This window comes from Haliaeetus albicilla, chromosome 2 (genome assembly GCF_947461875.1).
Source record: "Haliaeetus albicilla chromosome 2, bHalAlb1.1, whole genome shotgun sequence".
NCBI classification, from domain to species: Eukaryota; Metazoa; Chordata; class Aves; order Accipitriformes; family Accipitridae; genus Haliaeetus; species Haliaeetus albicilla.
The window spans coordinates 20,113,105-20,130,198 of record NC_091484.1 but is presented as its reverse complement, the minus strand read 5'-3'; the positions used below and the strand labels follow the sequence as shown (position 1 = coordinate 20,130,198).

Here is a 17,094-nt window from a genome sequence, read left to right as displayed (position 1 = left end):
AGAAATGCATGACAATGCTAAGGGCTGTAAGAGTTATGGCAACTTCTTTGTTCTTATGATCATCCTCATGTGATTATCATCTGCAATTAGATGGAGAGAAGAAAGTTATGTTTAAACTGGCACAACAGCTCAGCCATGCAGAGCTGCACAAAATGGATAGAGAAGTACACAGTGATCATGCTGTTTATGGATTTAATCTCCATTACGCCTTTGTCGAACCTTGCTAAAATCACATTGCCAGATAGATCCACGCTAGTACCACAGGATTTTCTCTGCAGTTACTGTTTTGGGCCACCCAGATTGACAGCTGACCAGGAAAAGGGTCTTTCTACCCTTTTATTGCTACCTCTCACTGTCAGAGTCATTTACTCCCTTGGGTGGCTAGTGATAGAGCTACTTGCTCCAATTATCACAGTAAAGGAACTGCACATATAGTTGTATGGACATCAAAAGGCACAGTATGGAGAAGGAAACCAGTTGAAGTGTAGTGTAGAGAGGAGAAATGCAAAAAAATTATTGAGGAAAACCAGAGAAAACCAAACAAAGCAGAGCCATACTGGTAGCCTTACTAGAAGGAAGAACTACAAAGAGAAGATAAAAAGTACACATTTTACCAAATGTTTGTTTGCCTTCAGGCAGTATGAGAAGTATGGGAAGTTTGAAAAAACTCATACAGTGATGATGGACCTGTTTTGGTTTCAATGCAAGTAGTACACAACTTCACACAGAGAAACCTTTATCTGGGTATGGGAACCCCAGCTTCTACAGGCAAGTGAGAAAAAACATGTACTTGTTAAAATGCAAACATACATTAATTTTTGAATCCGATAAATATGTCTATAAGTTTTGAGCACTTAAGAATATGAAGGTTAATCAATATGATACTTTAGTGATACATAGCTATACTTCATATATTTATATTTTTTAAACAAATTTAGCCAGCAAATGTAAGAAAAAAATCTTCTTTTTCTGTTTAAATGCAGAGTTCAGTCTTTTTTATATCATCTTACACATTAAAAAAAGATATGTTTTCACTCTTAGTCCTGGGGGAACTGGTGTTTCAAGGTACTTTATTGATTAATATTGATTATTATTGATTTAAAATCATACAACCTGTATGATTTTATAGAAGCTAGAAAAGAGGAGTTAGAGTTTTCATTGCAACAGTTAAAGTGAGTTAATGTCATTTCATATTTAAGGGCCTGAGCCAACAAATCCATAGGAATGAATTGGCATGTAGTGTTTTATAAATGTGCTTTAAAAGCCTCTGGGTACATTTAAGAAAAAATTCCTCAGCAAACTGACTTTCAATGAGAAATAGGCACTTTTATTAAGGTTTAGATTCCTGAGATCACAGATACTTACCAATGTCCTCTAGACACTTTTGTGAATGGTACTGTCTCGGGAAATAGTGGAAACAGGTGAGAAACACTATGAAAAACATGGGTAAAATGCTGAATCTAATTTGGTCAATGACAGTTTCCACTGACCTCAGTGGACTACCAGTTCCATCAATCAGTACTGACCGATCTTGAGGTATACAAAATCCTTGCAGCAAGCGTTGTGAATGAAACTTTACTTTCACTTTTCCTTACAGAGATCTAATAAGCATTGTTAAAAAGCTTTATGATTACACAATATATTTAAACTAAAATAAGAAAAAATAGCTAAAAGCATTATTTTAAGGGTTACTAAAGGGAAAAAAAGTAGTTTAGTATTTTATTTTTACAGACAACATATGGAAAATATCTTAAGTGAGAATCACACTTCATAATGGACCATAGTCTTCTGTGGAGATAAACACCACTGGACTTGTGTCACATCTATGAGAAAAAAATATATTGGCAATTTTTATACACTTCTCTGCACCAGCATGGTGGGCTATACAAAGCTGCTGATGCACCATGATCTCAGGCTCACAATACTTAAGTTACAGGAAAAGTTTTCAAACCACCTCCCGTGATTTTAAGAACATCTGCTGGTAGTTCAAAAGCGTTGTCTAGTCATTGGTGCTAATTTCTGTGCCCTCTTTGGGCTGCTAAATTACTGTTGAATAATTTCTAACTTCTCCAGGCAAAAAATTACTGTAGTTGCTACTGAGATAACATTACCATGACAGACGGGAATCTGTGTGAGCACAAATGGCAGGCACTACATTTTGCAAGACATTCTGTGTTAAAAGTCCACGTTATGAAGTTTGAGAATACCTGAGTTATACTGCTTGTTCCTTTCCTCTAATGACCAATGAAGAACTGATAATTAACAGTGTAAGAGAGCAATTTGCAACAACAAAAATCCTATTTTTTCAGATCCAACAAACTATCACTAGTCTTTCTCTACAGCACACTCTCTGTATACTAAGAACTTTGCAGCAATGTTTATATCTTTTATATAGATATAAAAAAAAATTAATATTGCTCTTCCAGGAACTCAAATCCACATGTTTTTCCAATTAATCCCGACGTTCTCCTCAAGTTTAGTAGCATGTAAACAGAGTTCCTTAAGGAATATGACACATTCTGTTGCATCCCAGTTTTCCAGTTAAAAGCACAGCTTCAGAATAGGCAATATTCACTCATGGATATCAGTACAGGATTTTGTAAAGAGGTTTTTATAAGCTTATGCAAGGAAAAAAAAAAGCAAACTAGAAAAACTTTTTTCTTCCAGAGGATGACTTTGAATACTTTCTGGGTGCATATGTATATTTAATGTGGTAAAGAACATTGTCTTTAAAGTTAGCATTTACCCATTCATAATATGAATGATAGAATCATGATTATACAAAGCAGAATTATAATCAACTTGATAAATTAAAAAAGCTATGAAGACAAAGTGTCAAGTATATACTACCATGCTTAGAAAAGTAACATAGTATGTATAAATACAGAATGGGAAACATCTGGCAACAAATGCATAGGAAAGGGTCTGGAGATTGAGATGGAGCAGAGTATAGCAGGGTATACTCCCTGCTATAGACAAAAGGAATAGCATTCCATTTTGGAAAACAAGCAGTAAGAATTGAAAGTCATCATGAAAAGACTGGGATAATTTAGTCACAATTAGTACAAAAGAAAAAGTTACTGAAGGGATATACTAAAAATCTTCCAAAGCTTTTACCATTATAAAGAACATCATTAATTGCCACCTCCACCTTCAATATTCACAATAAACCAGTCTGATTTGCAGGAAAAAAAATATATATCAAATATTAGGAAAACCTTCCAATAAGGACACTAAGCTACCATATAAGCTATCAAGAGATATTGTTCAGCCTTGTCCAAGGTGTTTAAGAATTCAGATAAACTTTGTCACTGATAGTCTGGATACACTAACCCCATCACAACACAGAGGAGAAAACTAGATGGGCAGTTGGCTTGACTTCTAGCTCTACTTTTATATAAGTCTTAAATATTACACTTACACAAAACTATTTGCAAATCCTATTTTCTGGATGCAAAATATTCCTCCTTTTGCTTTTGATTTCAGTTCTGAAGATTCAGTTGACCCGAGGAGATGACAATCTGGCATTCCCTGGATTTCAGTGACACAGTACTCAGTAACTGATTTTTACATTAAAATATTATTTTCTCTACTGCTCCAGTTACATTCAATTGTGTAAGCAAATCATGCTAAAGCACAATACAAAGATCTCCTAACCAAACAAAAAGGAGAAAAAAATTACTGAAGCTCAGTTAAAAAAAAAAGAAGTAGAAGAAAAAGGATGGTTTAAAGAAAAAAAAAAGTCCTAATTTAAAATTAAAAATCCTTGCTTGAACAAAACGTTGAACCAATACAGGTGCCATTTGCACACCAGGAACTACTATAGGAAAAGCAGAATCACATTCTAGCCAAAGAGTAGCTGAGATACCCAAAATATAGGTGAGGCAATACTGCAAATAGAGCTCCAGTCAGACTGACACCTGAACAAGCCTCCAAACAGCCACAGCTGACACTGCTTAAGGTTTTCAAAGCAATCCTGCAAAACACACAGATATTATAAGAGACCTTTAAAAGTTACAGAATTAATTCACTGCAGGTCATCAGGATTTATGCTCTAAGTTCTCACACCCATTAAACTCAATATATGACAACCTGGGTGGTCTACAGCACCTTTCCCCAGCACTTCCCTGGCACTGACCAACACTTTTTGGGTTCACACCACTGCCTAAGCCCCTCACCATTCCTCTCATGCAACCATTTACACATTGCCAAAGGCAACACAGTACATAATACAGCCTGATGTGGCTTACAGTTATAAACATATTTAGCCAATGATTCTGATTAACTTTTAATCATCCTTCTAAGAACATTTTACATACTGGAAAACTATCATATCCCTCCTCAACCTTCTCTTTCTCTTTCCCTCAGACGAAAGAGAAAGCAAAATTGTTTCAATCATTTATAATATTTGTGCTCTTCTCTGAACTCTATTCAATTTGTCTAAGTTTTCCTTAAACTGTGTTACCCTGTAATTTCAACTGAATCTTTCTCATGAATAACAGAAAGAAATAATTTATCTCTTCATTAAAAGTCATATAACTACATCCCAAAGTTGGAATTCGCCTTTAATGGGATCATATCGCTGACTTTTATTCAGTTGCTGGTCCACTATAGCCCCCAGGAGTCAATCCTATGGCACCAGTGCTTATGGAATTATTTCTCAATTTTTAGTTTGTCTGATTCTTACTTGCCAGAGTCCTTTGCACTTGTTGACTAAACACCATCTTAGTGACTTCAGATCACTCCCCTAATTTATCAAGGTCAGAGTTATTGCTCTTTCAGTGTGCTTGAAACTACTGCTAGTTTGTTGCAAAACCACAATTTTAACATTCATGCTCCATATTCCATCACTGAAGCTGTTAAAGAAAATAATGAACAAACTCAGACCCAGCAGAGACCATGGCATACCTCTGACATATACTCTTGGATTAACTACAAATACTGATAACTATCTTCTGAAGGTATCTTTCAAATAGTTGCACACTTAAAGATAATCATCAGCTTTTTGACGTGGCTTCAGGCAATTTCTCTAGATTTCAGGGTACACCATCTTGAACCTATTAAATATAGCTTATAGAAATGCAGCTTACTGTTATAGTGCTGCAATGCCAGAAGGGTCCTAGGTACTTTTAAATAATTTTTTTAAAAGTTCGTTGCTATAGAAAAAGGAGTTTCCACCATTAAGAAAAAGAATGGGCCTAAGAAAAAGTGGCATTGAACAAAATCCTCAAGCTAATGACAGCTACACTACTGAATAATTATGGGACCATCTTTGGCTTGGCTTGGAGCTTAAACATCCTGAAGAACTTTCCCCTACATTAACATCCAATATTTAACCATAAATCCTTGGATACAAATTCAATTCTCAACATCTCCCTCTCCATGTATAGTTCTACCTCATTTTCCTCTACTTATTCCTGTTCCCCCCTTTAAGAACTGGGAGAAGGAGTTCCTCAATTTTATAGGCATTATCAAAGAGCTCTTTACTCAACAGCATATAGTTATTTTGTATACCAGTTCCCCTTTATAAGACAGCATTCTCCATTTCTTCCTAGTGTAGACTGAACAGGTAGTTGGAATCAAGAGTGAGGCAAATTTCTGTATTATCCCCATTAACTGCACTGTTTGCACACTGACGAGTGGTCTTGGGCACATGAACTTGGTTTTTTTAGGTGAATCTAACTGGGCAGATGAATCCCAGGAAAGCACCTAAAGCACTCTAACTGCTAATGGAGGATCAGTACATCAGACAGGAACAGAGCTAGCTCAAACAGCCTCAGAAACACATAGATAATACAAGTCATGTTGCCAGGCTCGGTTACTTCCCCCTGCAGATCTGCTTCTAACAGACCACACTACCTGCCAATGTCGAGATAGCCAAAGAAAACCCAAAGAGGTGACAAACATGTTTAAAAAGCATCAGTAAAACCTTTATTCTCCCAAGAAAGCTCTCAGTTATCTCCAGTCTGTCCAAAGACAAACACCCACAAAGTTTCAAAGCATACAGCACATACTGCTAGAGAGTAACTATTTAAACACTATGCTATTCTAAGCATTTGGCAGAAGTGAGCCTGTCCTGTAAATGAAGGTGAGATTTCTTTTTTTGAAGCTCTTCCATACTTTTTCAAAAAGCATATTCTCTCAACAGTTAATGAGTAAATATAAATGTACGGAACCTTTTATCAAGGCTTCAGGCTGCACTCTTAGTGACCATAAGAAAGCTACATTAGGTTTTATAATTTCTTTAAATGATACCTTCTTGTGATACTCTGAAGTGTTAGCCTAATTGGGTCATAATTTTGATTCTTAATTAGGCGATTTGATATTCAAAAGGGCTACACATGAGAGTCAGCAATTTTGAAAGTAAAATTATTTATTTTGGAATCTGTATTTGGGTTACAGATTTTAATTCTTTTTAAAGTAAGTCATGGCCAAAGGGCATTTCAAATATAGCTAAAAGAGTTTATGTTGGGTGGGACATTGCTATACCAGGTCTCAACCAGGTACCTACAGGTACTTCATTTTTCACTATTCATCATAAGAAACTGTAAACCTGGTCCCACATATCATCAAAACATGGCTAACAGCCCACTGTCAAATATCTTATGTTTTGCTTGGAATGTACTTCTTCCTTGTATTATTTTTATTTGAGAGGTAGTATAACTGTCTACCTGTACCACAATGGTAAAAATTAGTCTAGTAGATGTCACTCATGCCTTCTTGGTGTTATTTTGGCCTCATGTAATAGAAAAAAGTGGGTTTAGTGGTTTTTTTTAAATTTTAGTCTTTATATATTCAATGTGGAGACCAGATGGTTTTCCCAAGGTCCTTCATCTAGAGCAAGATTTCTTCTAATTTGTTTACAATTTTTAAAAATTTTACTCTTTTCCTAACAGAATTAATCATAACCAAATTGCATAGTGCCTTGAACCCAATAACACTAGTCAATTGAACAGGCAGAAGTGAATTTCCATATTAAATCAATTCACCTTATTACCTTAGGTGGAAAAAGATGAACTGCAGCTATTAACACCTTTTCAAAATTTTGAGAAGGAAAAACAATGCCTATATGATCTTTTCAAAGTTCAACAGATAAAATACCCTTAACATATTTTAGGCTTGCAAAGAAATACTAACAAAAATTTGTAAAACTTCCAGATATGGGTATAGTGTAACTCTAAAGAAAAATTATATAGAGAGTTTCTACCACAGCACAGTCTGCAGCTGTTTGACCGAATCATTTAAAGTAGCACATGCAGAGGAGGGCTGTACATAGTAACAAGGACTTCTCAGTTGCTGAAACATTGCACAGGTCATTCAGATTATATTAAACAGGAATTAAATTATTATTTGAAATGTAAGAAAACAAATATAGAAAAACAAGATACTGCCCTAACACAACTCCAAACTTGATCAAAAACAATACCCATGAAGACAAAATAATAAACTCCCAATTTTAAGCATGAAGCATGCATACAATATACTTTTCCCTACAGATGTGAAGACTGCTGTAGGTGAAAGAGGTCATTGAGGCCAAAGACCATAGTGATATTATGTGGTCTAGGAGACTACGAAGCTGAATGAACATCCAACCGAAATTCAGAGCACGAAGCTGGTAAAAAAACCTGCTTCCAAGTCAGCAGGAGTATCCGGTGTTTATTAAGAGATTGTCTGTCTCACTAAAGAAAAAAGACAAGAAGAAAATGTCTTGCAACAGTACAAAGACACTAGCATTAAGATTCTACAGAAAAGATGTGGCTTTGCTTCCACTGTTACTAAAGAAGTAGGAATATAGAAAAGGACATGAGTAAAATTTCTTTCAAAAATGGTAATTCCATGACATTCATTTAAATCATTGTGCAACACTCTGAAATCTTCTCTACATTCCTTTTCCAAATTAGAAAAATTATTCAACACCTACTTAAATTAGCTTCATCTTTAATTTCATGCTTTCTGTGAGCTATCACCCAGCCAACTAGTACTTTCTAAAGTTGCAGATTTTTTTATTCAGTGCTATCACTACTTCATAATTAGTCATAGGCATATGCCATAAAGACAGTAATGCAACCATAATCATTTCTCTATCAAGAAGGTAGGACTTTTCGCTCCTCACTACTTGCTCAGCAGCAGTAAGTGATCAAATTGAGATAAAACTTAGATTTAAAATTATCTCATTACCAACTCATTCTATAGGTCAGCAACACAATCAGTGTTTTGGTTTTTACCTGTTGTGGAAACCAACTGCTAACACCATCAGATGTGCATAATTTTTAATTTTAATATACAAATACATATTTTGAATTGTGAACATATACTTCAGGTCTTACCTGGCATGACAGCAGCTTGCTGAGTGGCTGAGTCTATACTTAAGGAAAGGCGACCACCTTTGGCCAATCTATCACAGAAGAGGGTGATGTTCTTCTTCAGTCTGCTAGTGTCTTTGGGCATGCACAACTGGCTGCTGAGAGTCAGGGCCTGTTCCTTAGAACTCTTTGACAAACAAGTTCTTAACAAGTAAGAAATGGCAGCATCCACAGTTTCTTCCCAACCCTGAATTAAAGAAAAGGAAATTAAATAAAATAGGTGAACTGTAATATGATATAGCATATTAAAAACAAAGTAACAAATCAAGGACTAAGAATTTTCAAATTATACCAATACATACAATACAATTTGAGGGTTAATGAGTGTCATGAACACCCAGTTCTTCAGCTTGTACAAGCAAAAACTTTGCCAGCGAGCCTAAAAAAAACCCAAACATGTCCCAATATTGACAGAGAAATATAATTTCAACAATAATAGTAATAATAATATATCGACAGTATTGTGACATAACAGTTAATTTCAGTAGTTATATTAACAACTGAAAACTAGAAGTTCCTGGATGCAACATTTAGAATTAAGAACAGAATTGAGATGTAAATACATACATAATATGTAGTATATAACATTATGCTGAAGATATGTCAAGGCCAGGAAAAAAAAAAGTATCCAGTTATACGTTCTTTGGAATCACTGTATAAGATTCTGACAATATGCCAATTGCACAGAACACCATGACTGAAACTCAAAGCTGCAGATATTCAGTATCCACATATCAGATTGATTAACTTCAAGCTATGATACCCACAGCATTAGTACAGGTGTGTCAGTGCTCTGATGAACTGGGACTTAGATTTCTGACCATGTAGAGGGAAGCTGTAAACATTTATGAGAAAAGCAGCTTAGTAATCAGTTCAGTTAAAACAAACACCTATCTATGGAAAAGCTTTCAGGAGGAAAAGCTATATTCAGTGTCATATTTAGTATACATACTTCCACAAAATAAAGTGTGGAATAAAGTTATTACTCCTGTGAATAACACTCAGTAAAAGCAAGTAAGTTTCTTTACATAAGGCACCTTGAAAAGCACCTTTAAAAGTCAGGTTCAAGTTTGTAATCTCTACTATGGTTTTCGGTGACACAAACAAATAAAAGACATTCCTTCAAGTAAGAATCCTGGACAGCAGAAGTCTTGTTATTTGCAACAACGTTATTAGGTTAATTTGTAAAAGGTAATATATGACATCCATCTCATTTATGCAGTGTGCAATGCAGAATTCACTCTTCCTGATGCACTCTGTAATCTTAAATTACACTCTATGATGAGACCATGTGATTAATCCAAAGTGTCTATAATTAATGAACCTGCAAGTTGATCACAAAGCCTGCTCATGTCTTTTCATTACAATCTTGCAGAGCTTGGACAGAGTTAGCAACTCATATCAAGGCTTTGTGGTCTGCTAACTTCAGGACTCATAACATCTCCTAGTATTCAGCTACCTGTTAGCAAGTTTTATGTATGTGCTGCCTACATGTACACAGAAGTAATATTCAATCGCTGCACTATTAGTGTCTGCTCTCTCAGCACTCCTCATTGGTTGGGACTTACTTTGGCAATAGTCTTTATTGACTTCAGAAGTTTTGAGGCTACAGTCTGGAAACACCCAGCTCTATCTGCTGCTAAGCTAACAGAAAGTAACACCGAAGTAGCTCTTTACATGGTGATTACTCAGACAGAACAAAGAGAAAACTCAAGTATCCAGCTGTAGTTAATACAACCCCAGAGTCTTCTCGTTTTTAAGCTCTTCCTCATGATGCATTCTACTTGACTGAAAATGCTCAGCTGAACTGCAAAATCACCTACCTATCCAAATCTCTGTGACGGGGTAAGTGTAACATTTTAAAAAATGATGGCATCAACCCTGTTGGAGTCCACTGTCGAGCAAATAAGGTTTGTGAATCTCTTTTATTAGGTACATATGGCTTTTGTGAAAGCTAGGGTACTACTTTAGACACAGAGAAGCAAAGGCCACCCTTCCTGACTTTGTTACTTCCTAAGAACAGGTCCAGGACGGATGCTTACTAGTGGTGAAGTATATCAGTGAGACCACACAGTCATATGCACTTCAACCTGGTCCAAACAGACACTATTCCTAATAGTGTCCTGAAAACACACTGTATAAAACATTTACATTTTGCAGAGGAACAGGATCAACTAGTGGGGTTTTCTTAGTAAACGTTTGCCTTTCCTGATTTCAGAACAATGACAACAATAACCTATTGTCTTATCTGGATTTCCCCCCCAAAAAACCTGTAAATTAGAAAAATCATGCCAGTCAATCTGTACTGTGGTATCTCAGCATTTTTCAAATATTCTAGAAAGATTCCATTGGAGTGTAATCCACCCACTGACCTGTGATGGTGACAGGAAATAATCCACCCCGCAGTCAATTTAAAGAGGTTAATGAGCTGGTAAATGCTGTCTCCATTCCCACATACTGGGCAATGAAAGTTAATATGTAGAAAGCATCAAAAACAGTCAAGCCAGGCACTCCTAATTATACTACAAATCATGAAAAATAAGACAACATAAACGTAAGAATCTGAGTTACACTAAAAGACAAAGAAACATGATCAACTGGTGTCAGCATACAGTAGCTGAGAAGCTGGCCAATATATCCCTCCAAATAAGTTATAAAAATGCAGGCAAAAGGAGCATTTAAATAAGGAGACTGAAATACAAGCTAACAAAAGTCAGGAAATTAAAAGTGGCTAGTATTCTCTCCTTGGCTCACACAGGTATGTTTTACTTTGTACCATAGCCTTAAATACAAGAACAAGGGTTGGAAAATGTTAATTTCCACGTAAAAACTGGTTTCTCAGTAGACCATAAAACTATCTTCTCCAAGTCAAGGACTGTTGACCTAGTAAGTCCAGTCAAATCCAAAGCAGCCTTTATGATTAGTGAAAGAGTACACAAAAGCTACCTCTACATGGAAAAAAATCTTGATGGAAACCTGTTGAGGTGATTTTATACAACTAGGAATTAATGGCCACAAATAAGACTGCTTTTGTCAGCAATTTTTATTGCCACAAGGGGAGAATTGAAGGAACATGAAAAATTCTTCACCCTTTACGTATTAAAAAAACTAAAAGATGTTTGAAAATGAAAGTGTTCTAGTCTATGGCCCACGCTGAAGAATGATTCTACAGCCATAGTTGTAATGTTCACTAATGGCTTTTTGTGTAGTATTCTGCATATTTGAGGTCTGAAAAGAACACCTTCAACAGAAGTGTGATACCAGTAATCCATCATCCTATGACCAGCAAGCATTGCCATAACTGCCACAACGAATGTGAGTCAAGACTCACAGAAAGAGGTATTATTAAATAGTGCAAATTCTTCATATTGACTGTATCACCTGGAATAGATATGAAAAGTACTTAATTCATCAGTTTAACTTTTTCATTGGGAAAGGCTTGGCTTCATATTTCACATGTATACATTATTATTTTTCTCTTGTAGGTAATGGCTGGAGATTAGGACTTTCATTTTAACCAAATCATATACACTGCAGGAATCTGAAGACCAAATGTAGATTTGTGATACTAGCAGGACTAAGATTGTACTAGTACACACCACTTATATTCCATATATATTATCATTAAGGAGCCTCAGGTGTCACAGCATATCTGAGTGTGACTGTGATTATACGTTTGATCTCACTTTGGCATAAGGTTTAATCTAGAGTACCTAATTTTTAGGAAGATTTTTAGGTTCTACCATCTGCCAAACAAGAAGAAACCTCCAAAATTATGTTCCCTGCAGGGTAAATGACTAACCTACTGTTATTCTAAAATTGTAGACAATAAAACTGCAGGCCCATTCAGCATGTGAGATCTCACACTGCAGATAAATTGTCAGGCTGTAGAAAGGGCACTGATCCTGTGACACAATATGCAGGTGGGGAACGTGGTTACTAGTGACATTTGAGGGCAGGCCCTGTTAGAAGGCACAGCACTGCTGTCTGCCACCTGGCTTCAAGTCTCCACTCCCCAAGAGTTTAGCTGGTCAACAGACAAGGTCAACTAGACATACATAGCGGCAGGATCTGAGAGAAGAATTTCAATATTGTTGTTAAGATGCATAGGACACACATAAATAGGGAGAAGCATGAGATAGGGCCTAACTGTTGTCAGACTTGATAGGTTTACTCATATAGTTTAGATTCTTAACACATTCATACTGTATAACTGTCCACAAACATTTTCTTAAGTTTTTAGACTCCCCTTGACTCCACCAATAGTGTTATTCATAAATCACTGGAAGTTAATGAAGTGAAACATTAAGTACTGGTTAAGCTACATTGCTCCAACTGAGGTCCAGTCAAAATCCTATCTAGCTGCATGGCACAGAAGTTTACAGTGTTTGGTTTCCATTGCAAACATGTACAAAAATAAAAGTCTCAAGTGCAGTTTCTAAAGACACTAAAGTGATTTCACTTGGAAAACCCTGAGAATCTAACAGCTCCTGCTGCAAACATCACGCTGGAATTTCTGGTGGATAAAGTGGTCTTCCCCTCAGAACTGGGGTGAACTGCTGCCAACACAGACAAGTTCTAGTAAGTATGAGAGAGAGCCGAGTAGATAATAATACAGCACATTGTGTCACATCACTTTGGAAAAAAAAAAAAAAAAAAAAAAAAAAAAGGATGTTTTACCTACAAGTTTTACCACATGCATTTTCTATTAAAAAATAAAAGCATTTGTTGTTTTTTAACTGAAAATCTTCAACAAGTTTTACTAAATTTTAAGCTGTACTTAGGCAGATAATGCATAAACTGAAAGTCTACCTTTCTCCATATTGTTTAACATTAGACTTTATTAAAATTTGTTCTGAGACATTGAAGGTTTTGACACACAAACCACTGATTTAGCTAATAGCAAACACACATCTAGACGGCCAAGCCAAACCTCATCTAACTGATGAACTGTATAGATAGACTGGTTTCACTAATCATTGAGAAACAGTGGGCAGTCAAATCTATGATTTGCAAGGATAGCCTACATACAGGACTATCTTAAACATATAAAGGGTGGATAAATATTATCAAGCCTTCTGAAATGATGACACCACTAATATTCATCAAGTTTTACCTGGACCAGATTATAGCAACTACTCATACAGCTATGTAGCTTTGCAGAAACAGCCTGATAAGTACTTTCTCTTAAATCCCTATTCTGCAAAGTTAAAAATTATCACTACATTGAGTATGTATAATTACAAAAGACTTTTTCTAGAGCAATCTTTGTGAGTAGATTTTTTCCTGTAGGAAAACCCTGTAATAGACGTAAATAATTCATAGACTTACTTTCGGGTAGTTCTCGGGCTTTAAAAAGAACACACACACACACAAAAGCAAAAAAAAGATGCAACTGGGTGACAGAAAGGAGCCTTGGGATGTGTTGAGGATGAATGCTCCAGTTTTATGACACAGCTTTTCCCTTCCTTTAGTACTCTGCAATTGTCATAAATTCACAAAATGCACCAGAGCTTAAATCCTACAAAGGCTCTGAACACAAAATGCTCAAGACACAAGACCAAAGCATGGAAACTGAACACGCAGGGAGTTTGTGAAGTGTGAAACTTTAACTAGTTCATTACATTGCATCGTAACACAAGTAAAAATAACATTTATATTCACAATTTTAACCAGATGACCCCAATGACTTTTCCTCTATTTTAATATAGATAACCATGGAAACTCAATTTTGCCAAGCTATTAGTCTTCCAATGTTTTTTCTTCTCTGGATATAAGAGATGAGCAAAGGGTTCTCTTTGAATGTAAACCCTAGTTCACTTTGTGATGCTTAATATAAGAAAAGTATATAATAGGTCAGTAGAATTAACTAGTGCACCACTCAAACTGATGAAAACATCCTTGTTATATGAAAGCAAAAACCAGTAAATCTGTTAATGCCAGCCCCATAAAAGACATTATTTAGCCTGGAGATTATACCTACAAGGTTTGAAAAGATACAAAATTAATTAATGATCTAGTCTGCAAAAGAAAGAAACATTGTTCTAAATGCCCCAAGATTTTTTTGATAGGGAAATGATAAAAGAACCATAGAAACAGAAGATTGTTTTGACTGTAGTTGAGAGGTGAATGCTGTCTCCTGAAAGTGTGCTTACACCAAATACATAGACAGGACTGGAAGTTGCTGCAATCTTTGCCATGCCTTTGACTCTGGTTAAAGGGCTTCAAGCAGAAGTGTTCGTCCAAAAGGCTAACAACAAAGACTTTCCAAACCAATTCCATTCTTGTACTAGTTAACGCAGAAGTGCAGCAACTTTTCAACAAATGATTGCTAATGATATAAGCCCACTACAACACAGTACTATTCTAAAATGATTAGACATTTTCATAGCTGTTTCTCCATTAGGCCATTTAGTTTTCCTTCAATTATATCTGCCAGTTCCTTTTAGCAAGCCAGATAAACTGACTTGTGATCATCAAGGAAAAAAAAATCTTTAAAGTTTCACAAGACCCACAAGAGCAAGAAAAAGTAGAATTAAAATAGCTACTTCAATCTGTGGTTAAAATATTTCACATGATATTGTGCATATCCCTAAACTGCAAGAACACTGACTCCTATTCGGGACCAGAATCTAGAGGTACAAAAGTAGCTCTAAGCAAGCACTGCAATCAGCTAAGCTCCATCCTAGTAACAACATCTGCTGCACTGCATCTAGAATACCTCAACCTGCCATGCTAGGAATTTTTTTTTTTTAACACCCTCCCCTCTCCCCTGTGCCCTAAAAAGGCCCAGTAAGCTACATCAATACAGGATAACAATTTGGTTTATTGTCCAAATAATCAGAGAACATATAGAAGAATGTGTTAAAGTAAATTGAAAGATATAAAAATATTTCTTAGAGCTCACTGAAAGGTAGTCACAGATGGACAGTTCATGCTAGTAAGGATTACAAGTCTTCTGTACTTTGCAAAAGATGTTAATGATTCTCTGATAAGAACCTTCTCTAAATAGGCTTAAGACCTTTGAAGGCAATCTTTTAAGCTACATGACTTCATTGCTGCTCAAGAAAGAAGTCACTTTGCCCACAGAAAGCTTCTATTTCTAATTTAGTTTATAAAATATGAAATGAGTCGACTTGATTTCACTCAAACACTAACTATGGTTACTGGAATTTTTAAGCAACAATAAAGCCTCTATTAAAAACTGTAACAAAATGCTTTATAACAGCAAAACAAGGGAAAGCCATAGATGCCTACAGAAATCTGTACACAGTAGTGCTTGCTGATAAATCTCTTCATAAGTTTAAAGCATCATAAAATTCATTCAAAACCCTTCACATAAGATATCTTAGACAGGAAACTGCATGATCTTTGTGAGAAGATTAGATTAAAATAAATTATAGTAGTACTTAGGGCACTGTTTCACCAACCTGGAGGTAACCTGGACAGGGTTTCTGGCTGGGGAAAGAGTGCTCTATAGGGAGCAGACGTGGAGATGTGAGCAGAAAGAAGCAGCTCCTGTAAGAGCTCAGATATATTGTAGGGCTAATGACATTCCAGGGAAAGGATGGGGTGGACAACATGGGGGGGGGGGGGGGGGGGGCAAGTGACTGTTGGAAGGTAAATTTGAGAACAACTGGTTTATGGCACTAACAGAACTCTAGGGATTGTGAAAAATTTAGTTAGAGCGCTACAAATTCATACTATTTGTCTTAAGTGTAAATAAATCATTCTAATAGCACATCAGTCAAACTTGAACAAGATTGTTCCTAAGTTGTGTTCATGAGCCAGACAGATATGTGATTCTGTATCTTAAGAAGTCTTTCTTAAAAAGCCTGAATTTACTTTGAAAGCCTTTATCATTATTAATATTATTCCTAGGGCAAAAGCCATTTTTCAAGCTGCCTATGAAGTAATTTATCCTGGACTGATAACCAAGATAGTTCTGAAAGAACTCAAATGCAATGTGAAACATACTGAAAAACTATGCAAAATTGGTGCAAGCCAAATTATGGGAATTCTTACAGCTGTTAACTCAGGAATTTGCCTGGCTTTATCTTGTTTCTGAATTTTAGTCACAATAATGATTTCATCAGCTCTCAAAAATGCTAGACTACTTGGAAGCTCACCTCACGAATAACAACCTTGGCATTTGCTTATCCAAACCACCAAAGAAGAGGTTTCTGTATCTGAAAGCACTGTATATGCTAACTCACAAGAAACACCAGCCATGTGTCTCTCAACAATTTGCTTTTACAGTGATTAAAAAAATCATCTTATTGTTACACATACAAACTCGTAATCCACTAATCCAGGGCTACTGAACTGGTAGTTTCCAACACAGGCACAAACCATTAGCAAATTCTGCCAGGATTTCACTGTTCTACCAGTCATCCTAACCCACATTTTTCACTTATATTCTGTATTTCTAACTGACCTATTTGTCTCAAAGAGGAGATAACAGCCACAGCAGCCATGAAGATAGCACATAACATTTGCCTGTTCTGCCAGAAATGGAGCTGGCAAGCTTTCCTTGTGAGTGTCCCTGAAAAATAACTACTAAAGTTGAATTGATAAGGCATTTGGGAGACCTTCTGAACAGAGTCTGAATAAAATGAAAGAAAAAGCCAAACAAATAGACTCTATATCTACTCTATATCTATATTGCAGAAAAGATGCAGTAAAATATTACTGAAGTGTTAATGTATTAGCCTTTTAACACTCTCAAGAG

General features: G+C 36.0%; 1 protein-coding gene across 2 annotated transcripts in view; it reads right to left on the bottom strand.

Moving 5' to 3' along the window:
- BBS9 (Bardet-Biedl syndrome 9) overlaps positions 1-17,094 on the bottom strand; it is a 334,638-nt gene that overhangs the window by 154,974 nt on the left and 162,570 nt on the right. For both annotated transcript variants that reach the window (XM_069809142.1, XM_069809140.1), the window contains exon 21: positions 8,328-8,550. In XM_069809142.1, the coding sequence (XP_069665243.1) occupies positions 8,328-8,550 (223 nt within the window). The remainder of the gene's footprint in view (positions 1-8,327; positions 8,551-17,094) is intronic.